We start from the raw sequence: 22,673 nt of genomic DNA, 5'->3' as shown, positions 1-22,673 counted from the left end.
TATAGGTTAAATATTTGTATTCAATATTTCATATAGAATCTAATACAACTTTAACATACTATACAGTTTTCAAGCAAGCTAAGACATTGCTAAAATGCTTTGTATGCCATATGATAACAAAATGAAGTTATTTGTTTAAGCAAAAATATAGGCAAATATTAATAATCTGTGTCATCCTGAGAAAATGTTTTTCATTATGTAATGTGATGCATAAAACGGAAGTAATGTCAAGCGCGTCACCTGTGTGCTACGCGTTTCCGAATCAAGCAGGTCATCACACTTTATCACTGCGCTGTCAGTACGGAAACGATTGCACTGCCAATAGAGGGGGTAGTTGTGTTTTTTTAAAAAACTTGGACGATCGTGTTTTTTATTTATTTATATTCACCTTTATTATTCATAAAATACTTTAAAGATAGTGCTATACAATATCCTCATATCATAGAAAACGTCGCTACTTGCTTTTAAACAAATTAATTTTGTACAATAGTCCAATAATAATTTCTAAAATTATTATGATAGCATAAAAACAGAGCCATATATAGAGAGAGTTACGACTTCGCGTTCACGGATTTTAGAAAGTCACGTGGTGTGCACGCCGGCCATGTTTGTGTCCAACTATGCCTATGTAGCGTATGGAGTCGAGTCATTTGCTTAAAAAATGTATAACATTCACAAGGCTTTAAATATCGAATTTAATATCAAAACAATCAATTTGTTTAAAGGTTTTTGTTAAGATAATAACGAAATAATAAAGTTACTGCGAACATGATTTTAAACAACAAAATGTAAAAACAATGCATTACTATAGAGAACCGCTGTACAAACTAAAAGCGCACGCGTAGAGCGTGCATGGAGCGCACAACAAGAGCCGTTCCGAAATTGCTATTTTTGTTGTTTTAAATCATGTTCGCAGTAACTTTATAATTTTTCTATTATTTTAACAAAAACCTTTAATCAAATTGATTGTTTTGATATTAAATTCGATAATTAAAGCCTTTTGAACTTTATACATTTTCAAAACAAAAGACTCAACTCCATACGCTACATAGGAATAGTTGGACACAAACATGGCTTCTAATCCATTCGAAGTCGTAACTCTCTCTATATGGCTCTGCATAAAAAAAGACAACTACCCCCTCTATTGATAATCATAGTTCAATAGTTCCCGTCGTACTATGACTGAAAAATATAGTCCGCCCTCTCTTCCGTGAGAAAACGTTTTATATATTTTGAAAGAACTATTAAGTTCACGTCTTATTTAAGATATATAACGAATTATTTCTAATTGAAATTACTTTTTATTAATCGAAATATGCTAGTCTTTAATTAAAGGTTGGTTTAAACACATATAAGTCATTTCAACTCTATAATTTTGTTTCGAAAACGATGAACGAAATTTGCGAATTATACCACCACCTCCCTGATCACTTTTCTTTATTAAAATAAGAACAAATCGATAATATATGGACGATTATAAATATTTAATGAATATATTAGTATAAAACGCATAGTATTAACCGTTTTAATTAGGATTTGGTAGTTTCCTATTATATAGTTTTTTAACTTCATTTTTTGTTATTTTTGGGGGGAAAAACATTAAATTAATTTAAACAAATTAAAAAATATGGAACGCTTCACGATTTTGCGTGTCATCCTTGCGCAGGGGCCATGCTAATCTTCTCTGTATCGTTCCAATTTTAATATATGTACTGCCTAAGCGAGTACATTTATACCAGAAATACTGACTTCTATATACCCGTTAACAAATTTTATTTTCAAATATGTAAATGTGAATTCGGGTGAACGCGCGTTTCCTAGGTAAAAAACACATTACCTGAATCGTTATGCAATTTCCCATAAGCTTATTGCCTCATAAATTTAGTTTATTTTACATCTAATAATAATAATGATGATTTAATAATATTATTTATACGTATCATATCTACAGTCTTTTAAAAGATGTCATTTAAATATGAATAGAAAATTGACACAAAAGCAACGTAGTACAAAGAAACAAGACTTCACCACTTGTATTTAAATTCTTTTGTCTTTATACATACGTTCTTTTTGTTTGCATGTTGGCGGCGTGTCTTTTCTAAAACAATGCGTGTATTCGCTATGAGTTCTTATATCATTTTGGTAGACCACTAAAACTTTGGTCCAACTTGAGGTTTTAAATTAGAGATTTATGAATATGTCTTATTAACTGTCTGTGATTTATAATTAGTATAAAATATTGATATAAAGTTTGCGGTACACCACGTACCTTCAAACAATATAGTATATAATACATGATACTAACTCTTTTATAATAAAGATATGAAAACTTTTGTTATATCTTGGGGTAAAATGGTATTACAGTAGGCCCGGTATTAAACCATTATATTCACGTCTTAGTTAAGATGCGTCTGGAATAATTTATGATTTTTAAATTACTTTTTTATACTAATTTGTTGTTGAAAAATACAACAAACCAAAAACTAATTCAATTTTTGGAAATCTAAAAGTTGCTACAGTAACTCAAAGTAACTGGTGATTGGTCAATTAGGAATATCTTGGATTGGTCCATTATTATCAAACAATTTGTGTTAATAGTTGTTATTCTACCTATTCCTGAATATATTCTATATTAATTTAAATGAGTGATTTTTGTTATTAATGTTGTAAAACAATAAATGGATATTTATTCTTAACTCATGCTAAGAATTATGAAATTTACTCTACACACATGCTGAATAATGGATCAGTCCAATTCTCTCATTTTGTGAGAGTTTAAAATATCGGGTTGTCGCCCTCTATAGTTTAAATATTTGTATTAAATATTTCACACGATAAATTAAAAGATATAGAATCAAATACAACTTTAACATACAGTTTTCAAGCAAGCTAAGGCATTGCTAAAAATCCTTTGTATGCCATATGATAACAAAATGAAGTTATCTGCTTAAGCAAAAATATAGGCAAATATTAATAAACGGCAACACATTATTTCTGCAGAATAACACTGAAAAGTAATTGTTTATAGGCCTACTTCAGATAAAGTCAAAGTAGGCCTACAATTGTAACTTACGGCTAACGAATAAAATTGAAGCTAACTAGTTTTTATTTTATTCTTACTTTACTACTCACAAAACATTGTAGTATAACGTGAAGCATCAAGGGACATTTTCTTAGGTGGTCACCATATACACTGCACTTTCATCAATTGTTAAGAGAGTCCAAGTAGTAAATACCCTTTGGTAGTCGCTGTGTGTTTAACCAAGGTCTATAAGTCTATAGTATGTTTAGAAGTTAAATTATTACAACAACAGGGGGTATAATAACTCTTTTTGCCCGATTTCTGTTTTACAACCTTTCTTTAATAATATCATCATATTTGATTCACTTTTCAACTCGAAATTACGTTATACGAGCACGTCAAAAGTGACAGGCTACGCACGTGTAAATTAAAAAAATAAAAATGCTTTTTCAACATTTTAAAATTTTTAAACATGTTCAGCAAATTCGGTCGGTTGGTCGGTCGGCTGGTCGGTAAACACTAACTTGAGCACGCGACACTGCAGCCATCTATATGGCCTTGTTTTAATTATACCAACTGTTGCTGTAATAATGATTGGGATTTTAATTACTTTTCTTTTCAATATTTATATTTATGATAAACGAATGGCCGCTAAAATGAACCGAGAATGTAACTATACATTTACAAAATTTAAAAGTGTTAATGGCGTATGTTGTAATAGTGGTGGTTTACGCTATTTGCTGGTTGCCGTGGGCAAATGAATCTCTTCGAATTATGTTGTACTATGGCTTTGAGGAAGAGGATCGTTGTATAGTGTCAAGTTTGGTTTCCTACATTGACGTTGCAATGATGGCTTAACTCCGCAGTAAATCCGGTTATATTGGCGAAGGTTGCCGGATTTCCGAGAAAGATTTTCGGAATTGTTCGGGTGAAAAACATTTTTTTCGACAAACATTGGTCGTGGAAGATTCTGTGTTCATGATACTGGGAATCGCTCTACTAACACTACAGACGACTTACAAGTTCTGCAAATGAATAATAAAACACACGATAGTAGGTGTTCAATATATTTTTAATGCAATTTAAAGTGATTTACAAATTACTATAAACGTGCGTTTCATTTAATTTTTTTTAAAGAATTAAGTGTTGTAATATTTATTTATAAAATTGATTTATTTGTAATAGCAGCAAAATAATTAATACTAAAGTAAGAGAATTTTTTAAACAAGCATGGCTATTACTTTCCCCAGGTTGCAGTACATTAACTGCCGAACAATTATTATTTAAAATATTAAACTACTATAAACGGCAGATCTTAGTAGTAATGATAGTGTTATATTTATATTCTTGTTTAAATTATCAAGTTAGGCCTAGGTTTAATAACATAAGTAAGATCCTTATTCATAGCAACACATTGTACTAATATTAATTAAAATTCTATTTCATTTTTATAGTTATCTGAGTTCTATTAGACTGTCAATAACATACAGTGTTAAATGACGTTATTATTGCATTCATGAATATCATTTATACCAGTCGTTACCCAGGCCGCATGTCGAGAGATGTTCACCCCGCCACGATCCTAATTTTAAGTTGTTTAAAAGGGATGAGAGTTGAAAGATCAAAATGTCCAGGGGATTCAATCATGGAACTCTAGCTAAAATACCACGATTCTGAATTATCATCTTTTATTCTGTTACATAGACCACCTAAATAAACACATTCAAATGTTATAGATAACTAAATGTCCTCTTGATTATGTTTGATTGTACATGTTCTAGTGCATCCATAATAGATTTTGTTTCGTCCGATTGTCATTTAAAAAAAGAATAAAAAAGTTTGTCATGTACAAAATAAGAACACCCTCTCTCATAATATATACAGTAACTTGATGAGTTGTGATAGTTCCATCAAAACGTATTCATGAAAAGACAAGATAAATAAATGCCATATCTGTAAGCAAGGTACTGTGGTCACTTGGTATTAACTTCTTGGGTAGGTTCCAGCACATGAAAAGAAAAAAACATATATTTGTATGGTTAAAACTTCACAAGTAGACTCGAATTTAACTGTGACTGGTTGTTGTACCTGAAATTAAAACAGCATCTTAAAATTCTTGGTGATGGGTTGCTTCCCGTTCATGAAAAGAAAAAAAATTATAAAGTATAAACAAAACACATATTTGTATGGTTAAAAATTCACAAATTGACTCGATTTTAACTGTGACTGGTTGTTGTACCTGAAATTAAAACAGCATCTTAAAATTCTTGGTGATGGGTTGCTTCCCGTTTATGAAAAGAAAAAAAATTATAAAGTATAAACAAAATGCATATTTGTATGGTTAAAATTTCACAATCTAGACTCGAATTTAACTGTTACTGGTTACCTGAAATATTAAAACATCATCTTGAAATTCTTGGTGATGAGTTGGTTTTCGTATTCATGAAAAAAGAATTTCAAAGTATAAACAAAACAAGCATATTTGGAAAACGTTTAATTTAATTTTAAAAGCTAAACTGTCAGTGGTTGTTTTTACCTAAAATCGTAATAGTAACTTCTTGGTGACGAGTTGTGGTACTTCCCGAAAATGAGAGGAAAAAATAGAATTACAAAGTTATTTAAAAAATGATATTTGTATGTAAAACGCTTAGGCTAATTCAACTAGGTTAATTCAAGGCTCTAACAATTTCAATTACCTTGGCTAGACTAGAGTAGTATAACGTGATTAAATGTTCATACCTAAAATGTTGATATTGACTTGATTATGTCGTGTCGCCATCAGAAAGTATTTATAAACAAAAAACAATAATTATTACATTATACAAATATTGTATATGACAGTTTGGTGGATAGAGTTGTAGTTAACAATTGTGACTCTTCTTACCTAAAATGTTGATAACATCAGCTTGGTGTCGATTGTTGATGTAGTTCCCCCGACAAGTTTCAATGAAAAACAAAATTTACAAAAAAATTGATTTTAGCTACGTGTACTTATACAGGGCACCACACAAATAATAATTACTGTATTACACAGTTATAAACAAATCAATTTAACGATTTTTAATATTTTGGTGGATAGAATTTTAGATAACAATTATGACTGCTCTTACCTTCACCTAATATTATGTTGACAACATTAGCCTGGTATCGAGGTCGTGTTGATTGTAGTTTACCCGACAAGTATCAACGAAAAACATAAAGAAAACAGTTAGTTAGCTATATATTTAAGGTAAGCTTATAAAAGATACACAGATTTTCCACAAAACTATTTAAAGAAATAAATAATATTTAATTAGCGGTATTCAAAATAATTTTTTTTTACCTGAAATGATATATCTCTTGATCATCATTTTGTAGTCGTGGCAGGTTTGCATGAAAAGAAAAAAAAAGTTAAGTTAAACAATAATAAAATAGTAGGAAAAAACGTTTAAAATATAATAAAATATATAGATGTATTACAATCTTTAATACAATAGAGTAATAATTTACCTATATTGGGTTAAAGGATGATTGTCGTGAATAAACGTCATGTACTTCTTAGCAAGACTGTAGAGAAAAAATATAATTAATACAAGAAAAATGATGTTTTATAAACGCGAGAGCTTTTTGTATGTTTTTCATTACAATATATTGAAATATAAAAATTATAATAAAGAATTATAATTAAAAATTATAGGACATCTAACCTTGTTTAAACAAATAAAAGAGTTTTTTTATTATGTTTTTTATATATATTATAATATGTTAAAAATAGAAACTATAAGTCTTATATTTAAATACATTACAAAGAAAAATTTAAATACTTACTTTTTTACAATACTTACCGATAGCAACTTAAAATGTTCGTTTTTAAAATAATGTTTTGTGAGCTTCATCTCTTTTGTAATTTTATTTAAAATTTTTAATTAAGAATGAACTTAAAAAAGAAACACACATAAATTGGCGGGAGAAATAAATGGATAAAAAGGATTTTATTATTAATGTTCTTGTGGTTGATTTACTATCAATTTTTTTCATTATTACTATATTATTTTATTATTATTATTGAAACATTATAAATAATTAATATTAATTTATTCATACATTATAATTATATCTAAGCTTTGCTTTTTTATATTGTTTATATGTTAATAATTAAAAAAACTACATTAAAAGAACTAAGGCCCGTTGATACCCCGGCATGTTGGATTGCTCTTCTCCCTTTCTTTATAGATGTCCAAGATGTTGATTACCCAATCTAAAGATGGTCGATCTTCTGCGTCGAAACATGCGCAAGCCTTTCCAAGTTCAAACATCTCGCTGTGTCTAATTGCCTCTCCTAAAATACGTATACCATAACCGATGGAATACACGTCTCCGCTAACAGAATCACAAGCACCGTCAATGTATTTTTCTGGTGCTACTTCTGGATGATTATCCATGTATTGCATTACTTCGTCCACCGATGAAAAGGTTAACTCTCTGTGTCCTCTAGGATATTGTACTCTGCATGCCATCCCGAAGTCTGTCAGCTTCGCTCTGTAGCTGGTTCCATCGTGGTGGATCAGGATGTTTCTCGCAGCTACATCGTTGTGGAGAATCCCGCGTTTGTGCATTTCGTTGAGCGCAATGACAACCTCTGATGTCATAGAGATCCATTCAAGCGCGCTCAATGACGGCTGTCCGGTTCGCAATACATGCAGGAATGTGGTACTGGAAAGGGTGAAGGTATTTCCGATAAACTCCTGCACCATACAGCATACGTCACCTTGGCGGAAGACGCCAAAGACGCGAGGAACAGAAGGCAGATCGTCTAGAAACTTCATCACACGCGCTTCTACCAGCATCTTGCCCCATGCATAGTCAGGATTGCTGAAACTGTTCAAAAAAGCCGTCTTGACTGCGACGAGGTGATAGTGGCCTGGAAAAAGATCGGATGTCATCAGGTCAACGCGGCCAAAACTTCCCTGTCCAAGACGTACAGGATTACTAAGGTGGGAAACGCTTGAACTAACTAATAACCGAGCAGGCGGCAGAATTTCAGCAAGTTTTATTGTAGCATCTATATCGTTAAGGACGGGTTTAGGTGTTGAAGTGGTGGAGTTACTTTTCGAAGAACGGGACGAACCATTGAAGCTACTGGTAGGTGACAAAGGCCATTGCGATGACAACGATGATGGCACACTACAAAGACGTTTCCTTTCTGGTATCTCACCGGGTGATAACTCTGATGTTGGTTGTCTGAAAATGCGCTGGACCGGAGCGGTAGACGATGAAGATGATGACGACGACGAGCTATAAACACGTTGCTTTGTGAGAATCACCTCCCCTGGTGATAGACCTGGTGTGGTAAGTATCTGGCCAGAAAAAAGCGCGAATTTTGAAGATGACGATGTGGATGACATTGGCCACAGAGACGAATGTGATCTTGATGACTTTGATAGAGACTTTGATGATGACTGTCGTACTGATACGTGTACCCCTGACAGTGATGCCGACACTGTGCCCGCTGATAGAGATGATGATAATGATGACGACGATGACGAACTTAAGTTGCTATCCGATGATTCGTCACTTCTGATACACAAAAGATGGAGCACTACTGCCCAAATCCTTCCAAATACTGACTTTCTTCTTGCTTGCTGGGGTGCATCTGGTTGAGATCTACTTAATTGGAGAAAAAAATTCACAATGTATTTATTCAATAATAATAATTTAATAAGATCTGTATAATAAGATTAAGAATATGCTCCGCCAGCTAGCTTGGTATAAGTAACCTACAGTATTATATTACTACTACTAGAGCTAGTCTTGTGTGTGGTACTTAGAACTTACGTAACTTTCCTATAGTAGTACTACTAGACTACAGAGAGGCCCAATAGCTAGGTTACTAGGCCCTTACGGTCATATCTTGTCTATCTACTGTAAATCATACCTAACTAAATGGTTAGGTTAGTTTAAGGCCTATATGCAAGGGTCTATTATTACTAGCTAGGCTAGTTAGTTATGCTATTTGTAGACTAGACCTAGTGTACTACTACTAGCTAGGCCTAATTAGTAATATATTAATAATAAGTAGGCCTATTCTATGGTTATGCTAGTAGTAAGTCCCTAGCTAGCTAGCTAACCTCCTCGGCTTGAATATATATAGGCCCGGTCTAACCTAGCTAGGCCTAGTTACTAAGTAGGCCTAGGCCTAGTAGTAGTCTAGGTAGTAGGCTCACCTCTACCTATATGCTATGCTATGCTTTAGTCAGTAGGCTAGGCCCTAGCTAGTAGTCTAGGCTAGCCTGTCTATATTTTACTTTCAGGGAGGCCTAGGCCCTAGCCTACTATCAGGCTAGGTCCTACTATATGCCTATCTAGGTCCTAGCTAGCTCCTATTATATACTCCTCCTAGCCTAGGCTAGGCTAGCCTATCTCTAACTAAAACTAGGAGTCTAGTACTAGCCTAGTAATTAGTTAGGCCCAGGCTATGCCTATCTAGGCCTAGGTAGGCATATATATGGGCATATCCTATAGGTAGGCCTAAGTTAAGGCGCGCCTAGGCTAGGCTAGGCCCTAGATAGCGTATAGGCTAGGCTTACTAACTAGGCTAGAGGCTAGGCCTAGCTAGCTAACCTAGCTACCTACTACTATCTAGGCCTAGCCTATGCCTACTAGGTAGGCCTAGGCCTATAGGTCTAGGATATAGGACTATCTGGCCCCTGGGCCTAACCTAGCTAGGCCCTAGGCCTAGACCCTAATAATAATATTGGTAAAACAAACTCTTTAAAGTTTTTTTGAGAAAGTCCTATTAAGTATTACCCTACATTAGAAAAGCCGAGGCCTAAAAAGACTTACCCTTCTTCTTCTTGTGACTGGTCCATCATGATTCCTTCTTGTTGAAGCTCAATCGATTTGTTGGCCATGCTTGGTTGTTAAACAGAATCTTAGAATTTTCGAATTCGAATTTTGCTTAGCAACACGTTATGTGTAGACTATACAGTAGCACGTTAAAAACAACTGGTAGAGAGAAATCTCAGGTTGTTGTCGATTTTTAGCTGGTCGGTGCGCTGCTTATATAGATAATTTTGAGCGCGTGTGCGTTCACATGTTCGAAATGCATCTTTTTGTTCTACGCGCGGTTCTAACGGTCGAAATGTTCTATGGTTGCCAGGATACAGTATTCGAAATTCCATCGAATTCCATTTTCAGTAGGCCTATTGCAAAAAAATATAACCAAAGCACTGTTTCATGTTTAAATTGTCAAAAAAATGCTTACGGAAGGGCTACCAGAATTTCCAAACATGTTACCTGCTAAATAACAGTGGAATACATAATATGGCAGCATTGCACCAGGAGAAATGAAACGGCCGGATCTCAATTTCATGAAGGTTGACCCCTTTTCTCGGTGAATCTTCTTCCGATTCAAAATAAAAATCGTACTCGGTCCCGCTTTCTTTATTAAAAGTAAGTAGGCCTAGTCTAGGCCTGGACCTAGCCTAGTTTTAATCAATAAAAAATTGTTTTTGCCTAAATATGAAACTTTGAATTAATACACCATAAATACAACGAAAATGAATAGAGAAACATTGTCCGTGAATCTGTGAATGTGTGGGTCTTACCTTATGTATTACAATCATTTATAAAGCTAGGCCTAGTGTATTGCTAAGTTCTAACACGCTTCATACGTATTGTTCTTTTAATTATTTTGCCCTATTTAAATTATTGTTTGAAATATGAGGAAATTTATTTTTTTTATTCAATTTCTGCCATATAGGCCCTACAATACAAAGAAAATCACAAAACGAAATACAAAAGGCAAGGAAAGTCCAAGCAGGTTCTAAAATACCATAAATCGAATATCATGCCTGTTGTTTTAAAACAGAAACGGAACATTAGATGTATTAGTAAAGCTGGCTTTCATATAATCAGTGGCGGATCGCAGGACTGTTTTAAGGGGGTTGCCCAAGAGAGTCCAAGGCGGTAGATATCGAGTATTTGCGCCAAAGGTCCCCCCTTTTTTGTGGGGCATGTAGGGAAGCGAATTTTGTTAAATGACACCCCTATATGACCGGAAATGCTCGCACGTACAATTCACGATAAATGATGGCAACTCTAGTTCGCCGGAAATATTGGGCTACAGTAGGTAGCAAACAACAAAAACATAAACTATACAACACAGTGTTGCTTAATACCACACCCAGAGAAGAAGAAGAAAATATGATCGAAATTTGCAGAAAGAAGAAATTGAACACTGAATTATTTCAAAGTTCGGAACGCCTAATTACTACGGAAATTCGGCCCAATATACGGACGTAAGGAAATGAAGATAAACAGGGTACTACGTGCATACTTAAATGATGTGGAATCCCGGCAAAATGCAATAATTATGGACAGTGTGTGGCCTTTCATACCTTCTCATGACGCACACAAGCAATCCAAACAGTCAGAAATTTTGTTCTGAGAATGTTCAGAAACATATCTACAAAATATATATATATGCTGACGTTAATGATTATTATTATGATTAAATGGATCTAAATTTTAATTTAGTGACAGAAACAAAATGTAGTATGAAATTACCGAGTAACTGGGGCAACAACACCGCTGCGTCCGCCTGATCTTGGTACCTAATAATGTCCGAGACCCATCACAAGTAAAAACTATGTTGATTTATCATAAACAGTGTATGTGGAGAGTTTGACCAGACAACATGTTGTAGGACAACGAACTATTATGAAACAAATAAATAATTGATTGTATGTTTTGTTTGTTTCTAGATTAATTTCAACATGGTGTAAAAAAGTCTATTCATAATAGTCGTGTATTATTAAACGGAATTTTAAACATAGAGATATCATATTATAGTGAACTTGAAAAGGAATAAGATCAATCATGAGACACTATAAAATCTGCAGTAAGACCTCTTTAGTTTGAAAGAAACCAGTAATATTTTGGAATTTGGATGGTCGTTGCGAATGTGTATTCGCGCCCATGGAGGTATACCTCCATGATTCGCCGGTCCTAATAAAAAACATAATCACCTGATATTTATATTTATGCAAGGTAAAGGAGCAAATATAGTTGTTAATATTATGGCTGCGAAATAGTCTGATATCAAACTTTGGCCTACGATCTCTGATCTGTCTAGGCCTATTTAGTATTAGAAGTAGAAAGAGAAGCATTTACTCTAAGCCGGCCCTGGGTGTGTAGTCGGCGCGCACATGTGGAGTTTAGTTCGGCCAACCACCGCACGAAGACCGGTATTCATTGTCTTTTTTTCACGCTGCTGCTCTAGCCCGCTACGTCACAAGAGATAAATCATTTATTAGATGAAAGCAAGCAGCAGTCTTAGTACTAGACACTGACATTTTTGCGAAAAAGGATTCTTGACTATTAGGTACCAGCTGCTAGACCCAAAAAACTTCTGGGAAAAGAGTCTAACGGTTGAAAGACAAATCCCAAAGCATTTCTGGTATTTATGAGTCCTATGATATTATATAATACTGTAATTCGCTGTCAGATTAATCATTGAATTATTATCAAAACAGTCCATGAAAGTTTTTGTTTGTAATAGGATACTTCACACTTGAAGTATCTAGGCGTGATGAAGTGACTTGACCTTAGCAATAAATTACTAAATTACTAAATTGAGTCTGTGTTTCATATCAAAGTTATTCAATTCTGTAACAAAATTCACATATAAAAAGAGAAAAGAAACGTTTAATTATAACTCAAAAACCATTGCCTGACAGACAATTTAAGTATTTTTTGCTTTAAATTACATTTTTTCAGGTAAAATAACTATTATGTGACAATAAAATGACACATTCAAAAATAAATTTGAAATAAAAAATATTTTTCAGAGGGACAATATATCTTTAAAACTGTTACGTCAATAAGCGAGCAGCGTTTTTTGTAAGAAATATTTCTTGTTTATTTATTTGTTTTTATTTCGATTTTTGTCTGAATCAACTAGTATACATATGAAACGCCATATGTGCCAAAATATTTAGCTTTTTACTAATATTAAGACAAAACTCCGTCTGGAACCCAGACTAGAAGACCGGTTACCTAGTGGGACGGAGCGTACTTACACTACACTAGGCCTAGACTACAATTTCAGTAGTTAATATAAGTTCTCCAAGAAATGTTATATGGAAGCCTAGCTAAGTAGCTAGAGCTAGCTAAAACAAAAACTCATCTCATAGCTTGTCAAGTTTGAGGTTGCTGCTGGCTTTTGAGTGAGATTCGCCAATTGGACCTTCTTTGGACCAAAACAAAGTCCAAACATCACCCGCCCCCTCCTGTTTTAAACCCCCATCCCCATTTCTCTCTTTCGTGGGAGTGACCCTGTTGTTTTGTTCAAAACTTTCAGTAGCATATAAAATTACAATTTGTTTATTTATATATAAAATTAATATGTTTAGGTTTCTATGATGCTACTCTGACAGCAACATGCAGGCCACTTTAACAAACTGCATTTTTTTGTCCATAGAAAGTAAAATTACATATAAATTAATTTAAAAAAAACCCCAAACTGTATTTATTACTACTACTCTAATCTCTCAGCAGGACGGCATTCCACCTGGAGAGCATCTCTTTGAATTATGACCTACTTATATAAGACGTTGTCTATTATCGTTGAGACTAAAACATTTTCACTTGAATTGAGTCTACACAAAAAAAAAAATTCATATTGCAAATAATACAATAAGACATTTATATCTATGGAAAATATTATATTAAACATTAACTTTAACTACTCAGTGCTGTTAATTATTTACGATTGTCTCTCATGCATTAGCATGCTTTCGGAGGTGGTAAGATATTCTGACAAGGAATGAAATGGGAGTGTTTGGTATTGTTTATTTATTGTATTTTGTTTGATTGTTTATTTATTATTAATATTCTGTTGTTTTGACCGCATCTTTCAGGGTATCCAAGTGTTGAGTGCCATGAAAATTGTGTATCTACAATTTGCAATTTGTATTAAACAATATTAATACCGCCCTCTATGTATAGGAATGCTCGATCGTGACGTGTGCGTGTGTGATGATGAAATTTCATCATAACACACGTCACGTAATATACGAAATCAAAACAACAGAGTTTAGAGGTTATCTATAGGCCTAGCTAGATGACGAACCCAAAATTAATTTTAAAAATAATATAATAAAGATGTGGGTATTTGGATATGGATCTTTGACTTGGAAAGTTGATTTCAGTTATGAGGAAAAGATGATTGGATACATTGAAGGGTTTTCACGTAGATTTTGGCAAGGTAGCCCAGATCACCGTGGAACGCCGAGACAGGTAGGCCCAGCCAGGGATCCTCTAGCTAGGTGTGGTGGTGTAATAGGCCTAGAATATTTCGTATGACGAGTAGGAATTTATTTTTAGGCTAGGCCGGACCCCATTATTAAAGAGACATGAATGAGTCTTTTTGCATGTTATGTTAGGCCTAGGCTAGTTGTTATTGCTTTTTGGCAGAATATTATTTAACATGTTAATTTTTATTGTTATCTAACTAAATATTGAACAGTCATCATGATATTTCTGCAAAAAAATGAGGAATTTTTATATACTGACTGTAGCAATCAGTGCAATTAATATTGTATGATATTATTGGTAACCTGTCCCTGAGTCAAATTTTTATAATGAATATTATTATTATTAGTAATGATAAAAATGACTGTAACATATTGATTCAGGTTCATAACATATAGGTAATGTTTCTTTTTTTTTAGCCTGGTAGAGTCGTAACGCTAGTGAAAAATCCAGAGGTAATGCAAAACAAATTATATTCTGTACATTTTAATATCTTTCAACGGTGGATAATTTGCTATAATTTATAACAATTACAAAAAATACAGACTCTTTAAGCAGTGTCTTAAACAAACCACAATGTACTACAATCATGACCAGTACAGTACATGGATAAATAAATCATAAATTGTTATGGTTCATTGTAAACAACATATCTCAACAACAATTTCAGAAAAGAAATAAAAATATTGCCAGAATTCCATTTTTTTATCATCATGCTCAATATTTATTTCTTAAAAAACAAAGATGAACAATGATGTGTGATTTCGCATAAAATAAATAGTGCATGATGAGCTAGCCATGTTATTGATTTCCCATGGCCTTATTATTGTTATAATTATCACTAACTTTGGTGGGTATGTCACCAACTTACATATTAAATAACTAGGCCTAAACATGCCCAATAAAACAGTACTATTGACAATAAATTTTCCATTTAAAATGTTTCATTTCTGTTTGATATTTAATAGCATTGATTTTTTATTTGAAAGGAACTTGTGTGGGGTATAGCCTATAAACTTTCTGAAGAATCACGTGAAGAAACTATAACTAATTTAGATCACCGAGAAAAAGCGGGATATTCGAGTATAGAAGTATTGTTTCATCCGCAAGATAATGCCACTAAGCCATTTACAATCAACCTTTACATAGCCAATGAACAAAACCCGCATTATTTAGGTCCAGCACCGGAAGAAGACATCGCAAAACAAGTTATAGAATCTCACGGACCGAGCGGACCGAATTCAGAATATTTGCTACAGCTTGCCACTGCAATGAGGGCGATTGTCCCGGAACACAAAGACGAACATTTGTATAAGTTGGAATCTCTTGTTAAAGATATGCTACAACAAGGTTGAGGGCTTTGGGGTCAAATTCCAACTGATTTATATTAAAATTGTTTTAATATATATCATATTTTTAATATAATATATAGTATTAACTATATTTTTATATATTTATTCGTACTTATATACAGTATTTACCTCATCTTGTTATAATTATTAGTAGTATATTAATATGTTTATTGACTAGCATTTGTTCATTAACACAATCTCGTGTAATCAATTTACTGTTTCAATAAAATATTTCTTTAATCAAATTTAAAAATGATTTATTATTATGATGATGATTATTTCTAATATTTATGTGTTTTTTACATATTTGTATGTGATTACATCAAATATATTTTTAAGTAATTTACAATTTGAATTGAATTAAATTTTACAAAATACTGTAATTTGTTTTTAATTTCAAGCTTTAATTAAAATTTACAATTACAAATATTGATTGAACAATGTTATTAATTTAATTTATATAGTATAATTCTAAATAATAATTACGGGTGTACATGAGCAATTAAAGACTTATATTTATAAATGTACTTTCCATATTTCAATTTGCACTTTGAAACTTAAAACGTTTTTAGATATAAGAATATCTAAATATTTTTAACAAATAAACTGAATGTTATACAGTACTATAATTGAAAATTAATATTATGAATAAAATACAGTAGAATGTGTCTAATAATTATTTATTTTACCCTAAATAAATATTAATGAAAACGCCAGATAAATCGATACAGTTCTTTCTCTTTTCTTGGTTTTTATACATATCGCCACCAACGTGAGATTGCAGAAACTGCATATTGTGTTAGATCTGCAATGTTAGGAGTTGTTAGAAAAGATTATATTTACCAATCACAATGTGTATATCTTTGTATTACGCTTTTCCATTGGCTAAACACGTACTAGTTTAAAACCTTATTTGTGTCACGTGATAACAATGTTTTCAACCGGAAGTGCCATTCACTACCTAAAAACACCTTTTGGGTTTTGGTCGACGTAATCAGATGTTTTAGTTTGATCGTAAATACTGTGGATTTTCAATAAAATTATTAACATAACGGAAATCATTATTTATCATAGATAAGGTAAGTTATTTATAATTGAAAACATTTAAACAATTTATATTTTGAAGCCTTTAGTGAAGTGGTCTGGTGGTGGTGTTTAGGCCCAACTTCTTTTTGGTTGTAGGCTGCCTGCCTGGAGAAAGGAAAGGGCATGTATTGTATTCTGTAGCAGTCAACCTGCTGGTGCCGTGGGAATTTTATAAATGGATAAAATTTAAACGTTTGCCTTTGTAAAAATTAAAGATAGGCCCAGCCATAGGCCTATAGTTTTCAAGTAAGAAAAATTTCAAATGATTTTCATCCCTCCACATCGTAATGATCAATAGGCTAGTAGATACCAAATTATTAGTTTGGCTGTACATTTTAATGAATGTGACATAACATTTAATAATTTGAAAAGTCTGTATCTAAGGCTGGCCATGGACCAGGACATTGAATTTATTTGTAAGACTGTCCTTAATGGTTAGATGCGGTTTCAAACATTGATTAGCATTGCCGTAGTAGTTTCAATTAATTCTGGTAAAATTTTATTTTGGTACTGTACATACAATCAACTGATCCTATTTTGATTTACCTGCATTGTAATGTACAGTAACTCAAACTGGTACATAAAACCAGAATGAAATAAGACTCGTTTTTTTAGCTTTATTTTTAGTTTTACTAATTTTTTTAGCTTTATTGATAGATTTGGTACAAATACAAAGAAAACACAAAAAATTTCTACAAATCTAAATATTTGATATTTAAAAAAATATGTTTTTTAATTTCGTGATTTACTGTATCTCCATGAACGTAAAGTACAAATTTCACCTTTTTGTTACCGTACACTCGTGGAATTAGCATGATGAAAAGGACACCAGTCACATTCCTCGTTCCCAGCAAGAGACAAGCATTGAACTTGCCTATGGCATGCTCCTCTCTTGACCTCTTTTAATTGCTAACAAGCCTAGACTTGATCAAGTTTATGCACTTAAAAAGTACTATATTGTGAATTTTATTAGGATAAATTTGCTGATGACTAAAGGTTATTTATGAGCAAGGATGAAAGTATTTGTAGATCTGGGTTTTTTGTTAAACTTATTTAAAGATATGAAGAAGGCCATTTCATTTTCAACCCCAAAAAAAATTATTAAATTTTACATCGTCACATGATACAGTACATACATCATGTTCATACATCAACAAAGACAATTTATTTTTATGGCCTTTTTCTAATTTCTTATCCAGCGATACCTTATTGCTATTTAAAAGTTAACTTGAAATACTGAGGTTGCGTCCTTTTGTACAAAAACTCGGAAAAAATCAGTAGTTCATATCTCGCAAACTGATTGACAACATTTTAGCTTGTATAGGGGCTTTCCCTTTGCGTACCAAATTTAAGCAAAATCCATGATGCGAAGATGTAAGTCATTGATGGAATTGAGGTGGAATGACCCAGATAAAGTGATGGGGAACATTTGACATACCTGTAGAAAATACGTTGTCAACATTCTGAAATGATGATTACTATAATTAATATAGTTACTGTAATTAATAAAATATGAAATCATAGGTTTTTAAAACTATTTTTAATATTAATTGTACTACGTATAATGTACTTTGTTTTAGTCATACTGTACAGTACTACTGTATAGTTACAAGGTACTGTAGGGGTGTTTAATTGCAATAAATAGTGGATATGGGAACATTAAACATTTACAATTTTGTAAGTAGTATTTACAGTTGTACAGGATGTTTACAATTTCTCTCTTGGAGGTATTTTTCAACAACAAGGGATTATATTGGCCAGTACAGTAAATCAAAATGTTTATTTTGATAAATTGATTCATATGAATGATAAAAAAAATAAATATTATCGTTAAGGAATAGTACAATTCTGTGAAAGGAGACCATTAGATTTTATGTAATTATACAGTCTACAGCATGGAATTTAATGTGCTCTTAAATGTTATTTCATTTGCTGTATTGCTACAGTAGTAATAGTATTTCCTATTCTATTTTGTCATTTTAAGCAATGTGCTCAAACACATGTAAAATGATTGCACATTTTCAGTAGCAAAAAAAACTGTGTTCTATATGTTCTATACATTACAGTATCTTGAATAACATAATTAATAGGAAGTCATTATAATTAACTTTACTGTAACTCTGTGGTTGCACAAGCTTGTGTTATAAGCCCTGTATGGCTTATTGATTGCTGTTGTAGATTAGATCTTTTAAACAATAGCCTGGGACACATGCACTTGGGCTCTACCAAACAATAACCCTTGACCTTCAATGTAGATGTCTTTTGTAATTTTGGCGACGACATTTTAATTTACCAGAGCGCCGTAGATAGAACAAGTAAGTAAAGAAATCTACTTGCGTGGTCCTATACCAAATTTCTTAATTGCTTTAAGCAATAACGGTGTTTTCAAATTCAATTATTCAGACATGATATTTACTTGTAACTGTATATTGGTATAGTTTGCAGTTTATACAGTACATTGACTTTATACTGTACAAAGCATGCCGTGAATTCTATTGGTATCAAAATGTTATTTTAAAGTTAACATTACATTTTTAATGCGATTTTATACTACTGTACAGTATGACTTTTCAATTCAATAATACAAAATCTCAAGTTAATCCTGCCTGTATGTAATGGTTTTTTCCGACAACAAATTTTGTTACTACTGTACAGTACATCATTCAATTGTTAAATATCAACGAGCTGTCATAGTGTAGTCAGTTAAACTTATTAAAGTTAAAATACACTAACATTATACAGTAGTATATACTACACACATTGTTATATTATGTATTAACATGCAAGCTCTAAGTTGACTTAAAGTGCCTAGATCTACTGTAACCTAATAGAAAGAAGAATGTCCTTCCTTCCTACATTTAGGAAAAGGTGAGAACAATATTAGTCTGTACACCCACAGGGAATAAACTTACTGATACTATATAACTGTACCTTTAGATTGTCAGTATCGCTGAGCATACAGACTACTGTACTCTGTGCAGTACAATAGATGAGAAGAAGTGATGGAGGAATTGAGATCAGATAAAAATACGGCAAACATCAAAAGCATTGAAATACCAAGAAAAATGAAACATTGTTTGGGTAGGGTTAAAGAATGAATTTTAAATTGAGAATAATTAATGAATAAACTCTATTGTAACATCACAATGACGTTTTTGGTTGTTGGGATAGAAATTTCACATTTCGGTCCAATTAACGTACCAGTGTAGATCTTAAAGCTTGACACTGACAGTAATGAGTATCCAGTCCGTCAGTAATCTCTATTGTGGGTATACTGTATACCGACATTGATGTTTCAAATTTGGGGTAAACACCCTTGATCAGAAGTTATTTTTGTTGCTTAAAATGTCACTTGGTTGAACCCTGGCAAAATAATTTAGCTATTTATACAACAATACTCCATCCACGTGAATGAATGCATTGCAAGCTAAGGCTGCTATCACAAAGACTTTACTTTGTTTTCGTTTTTTATGGTTGTGTAAATCTTTTGAAGGATTTCTTAATTGGTGCAGTCATTGGTTCCTAATGTGTTTCCCTTGATATGTCTTTGACCTGGTGACTTTCCCACGTTGCTTACAGGTTGCCGTCTCAAAATGATACCTTCTTTTGACACTTTTTATAATTTGTATGCATTTATTTTGTTTAAATGGGAAAAAGATGTGTAGATTTGTACTCGGCTGAGTGCTACAGTATTTGAGTAGAGTATGCAATTTCGTGCCTAGCTAACCTGGATAAACTGACAATAGCCCTTGCTTTCTCCGGGGAGAACATATGACATGAAAAGTGTTTCAAGTGTATCAACGGACAAATCCACCATCACTGTTGGTTTGTGTTGGAAGATACCAAGTCTATTTCGTGCCTCGCTTACCTCGATAAACTGTGACAGGTCTTTTGCATTCTAGGAAAAAAGAAACAAAAACTTCTCCCAAGACAGTCGTGTCGACTTAACTGCACACAAGTCTTAAACTTGCTACTACAGTATATCAAGAGTTATTTATTAATCTTGTTAAGAAATCATGTACTGTAATCAATGAGGATTTGAACCCATAACTCTGGAATTTGCAGACGTCATGCATCATAACCACCAAATTGACAGTACTGTACTATACTTGACCAAGTTTTCCCAAGATTACAATCTTAATTTATTCATAATGCATAAAAAGTATCAAATAACACGTTATTAACACTGACTACATTCACTGTATTAAAGTATGCAAAAACCTGCATAACTTATCTACCATTTTACCTTCTTTATTTGTTACACATTTTGTTCTCAATAGTTGTAGTGTTGACTTCAAATTTGTTAATACCAATTACTTTTTATTTCAAGCATGATTTGAAACGATCTGAACCTGTTTGTTTGCATGCAAATTATCTTATTCAGTATAGTACAATGTGTTCTTAACTCATTTTAGGATCTTTGTATCTGAATGAATCTACTTGTATAATTTTTATGGAATAAATAGCATATACTTTCTCAGGTAATTATTTTTTATAACAAATTGCAATATTTATTGAGTTTTGATCTACATTATTATTTAAAAAAACAAACTTTCAAGATGATTAGATTCTGTGGTTTTTCCCAGATAAGCTAACTGTAATACTGTAAGTGAATTTACATGCATTTATTTAGTGTTTTTTTGTTTTGATCAAGATAGACCCTGAAGAAAAATAAAGAATTTAAAATTAACGAAACAGTCATTTTTAAAGTCATTGCTATAATTGATGTAACCTTTAGCCACCAAAGAATATTTATTTTCCTATTCTGTACTATTTGTTTCTTTTTGTTGGTCCATCTTTTTATATTCCATAATTTTAGGAATTTCTTAGTCATATGTAATGTTTGTTTAATCATTGGTTGAGTGACAATGAATCTGTTTACTCCACAAAGTCACAATACAGTAAACGAGGGCATCAGGCCAACGTCTACCAAATCTTTGTGATGTTATGTTTGCACTCACAGTATGATACTTGGTAGGACATTCTTCATTAGGAGTTGAAGTACTGGGCCTACCCACGTATTTGACTAATTTGTTGAAGAATTTACGGATTTTCTGAGTGTGTGAATAAAATTCCATTGCAATTATTTTGCAAGGTTACACAGAACATTCTTTTTCTGAAATTCTTTTCTTAACCTCCTACTATAGGATTGTGAATTTCTTTTCATTTCATTTTTTATACAATTACAATAAAACCATGGTATTTTAAAATTTCAATTTCTTTCTACATATATTATTATGTAATATATACTGTATTTTGGTGTTCTATTTTTGCTATTTTTAAAAGTTAAGATGTGTTACTAAAATTTACAAAATACTAAAATCCAATTGTTCACAGATTCCAGAATTGATAGTAATGTTATACAATGGCATAGACTATTGTCAGTGTAGGGGTGAACAGAAGAGTTCACTTTAGGAAACAAGAAAAAATGTACTTTAATTTTTTTTAATAAAGTTATTGAATCCTTTTACTGTATAAGTAGACAGTACCGACCATAAATGTCGCCCAATTCTGATGCCTCGGACACGTCAATAATTCGTCCTGATTGCGTCCAATTTTTGGACGCGTTCCACAATATTTAGACGGACATACTGTACCTTTATGACTGCAAATCTCCCCGACGCTAGTAGTGTAGTAGTAAGTACTACTGTAGTAGTACTGTACTACAGAAATAGTACACTAGTAGAGTACCAAACACAAGTCTTGATTTTAAGTAAGAACTAACTTGCATTTAGTAAGCACGTCATTCAATTCAATATCCTGCTATCTCTATTTACATACAGATTACTATTCACATTATGATAAGCCTGATTTAAACAGATTATGAACATAATACAATTTACATGATATGATGCATGGAGATTTGTCACCTCCTTGAGTTACTGTAGGATTGTTTACTTGCGGTTTATGTCACATTG

The 22,673-nt window shown here is 32.5% G+C and overlaps 4 protein-coding genes and 1 non-coding gene across 10 annotated transcripts in view; 2 read left to right on the top strand and 3 right to left on the bottom strand.

The window, feature by feature from the left end:
• The window catches only part of LOC144852162 (protein YIF1B-A-like), a 238,405-nt gene that overhangs the window by 16,177 nt on the left and 199,555 nt on the right, over window positions 1–22,673 (bottom strand). The window lies entirely within an intron of this gene.
• Window positions 1,622–1,728, bottom strand: LOC144853050 (U6 spliceosomal RNA). Its single transcript, XR_013614368.1, has one exon. It is a non-coding gene; the product is annotated as a U6 spliceosomal RNA (small nuclear RNA).
• On the bottom strand, window positions 7,180–7,650 carry LOC144852961 (sperm motility kinase X-like). Its single transcript, XM_078711015.1, has one exon. It carries the CDS (start codon window positions 7,648–7,650, stop codon window positions 7,180–7,182), a length of 471 nt encoding a protein of 156 aa, XP_078567141.1.
• Window positions 14,087–16,154, top strand: LOC144851684 (putative glutathione-specific gamma-glutamylcyclotransferase 2). The gene is made up of 3 exons (XM_078709262.1): window positions 14,087–14,302; window positions 14,737–14,772; window positions 15,307–16,154. The coding sequence occupies exons 1-3, from the start codon at window positions 14,168–14,170 to the stop codon at window positions 15,670–15,672; spliced, it is 537 nt and encodes a 178-aa protein (XP_078565388.1). The 5' UTR covers window positions 14,087–14,167; the 3' UTR covers window positions 15,673–16,154.
• Window positions 16,642–22,673, top strand: part of LOC144852141 (signal-induced proliferation-associated 1-like protein 1) — an 83,239-nt gene continuing 77,207 nt past the window's right edge. For all 6 annotated transcript variants that reach the window (XM_078709878.1, XM_078709877.1, XM_078709876.1 and 3 more), the window contains exon 1: window positions 16,642–16,748. The gene's annotated coding sequence lies outside the window, so the exon portion shown is untranslated. The remainder of the gene's footprint in view (window positions 16,749–22,673) is intronic.

Source organism: Antedon bifida, chromosome 9, assembly GCF_963402885.1.
Source record: "Antedon bifida chromosome 9, ecAntBifi1.1, whole genome shotgun sequence".
Classification (NCBI taxonomy): Eukaryota; Metazoa; Echinodermata; class Crinoidea; order Comatulida; family Antedonidae; genus Antedon; species Antedon bifida.
This window is presented reverse-complemented; position numbering and strand designations above follow the sequence as displayed.

What these genes read in the sequence shown, in the direction of transcription:
- LOC144851684 (XM_078709262.1), top strand. Translation starts at nt 14,168, where the DNA reads ATGTGGGTATTTGGATATGGATCTTTGACTTGGAAAGTTGATTTCAGT. An exon ending in ACCGTGGAACGCCGAGACAG is followed by an intron (nt 14,303 to 14,736) that starts GTAGGCCCAGCC and finishes CTTTTTTTTTAG; the next exon opens with CCTGGTAGAGTCGTAACGCT. An exon ending in CGCTAGTGAAAAATCCAGAG is followed by an intron (nt 14,773 to 15,306) that starts GTAATGCAAAAC and finishes TTTATTTGAAAG; the next exon opens with GAACTTGTGTGGGGTATAGC.
- LOC144852961 (XM_078711015.1), bottom strand. Translation starts at nt 7,650, where the DNA reads ATGACATCAGAGGTTGTCATTGCGCTCAACGAAATGCACAAACGCGGG.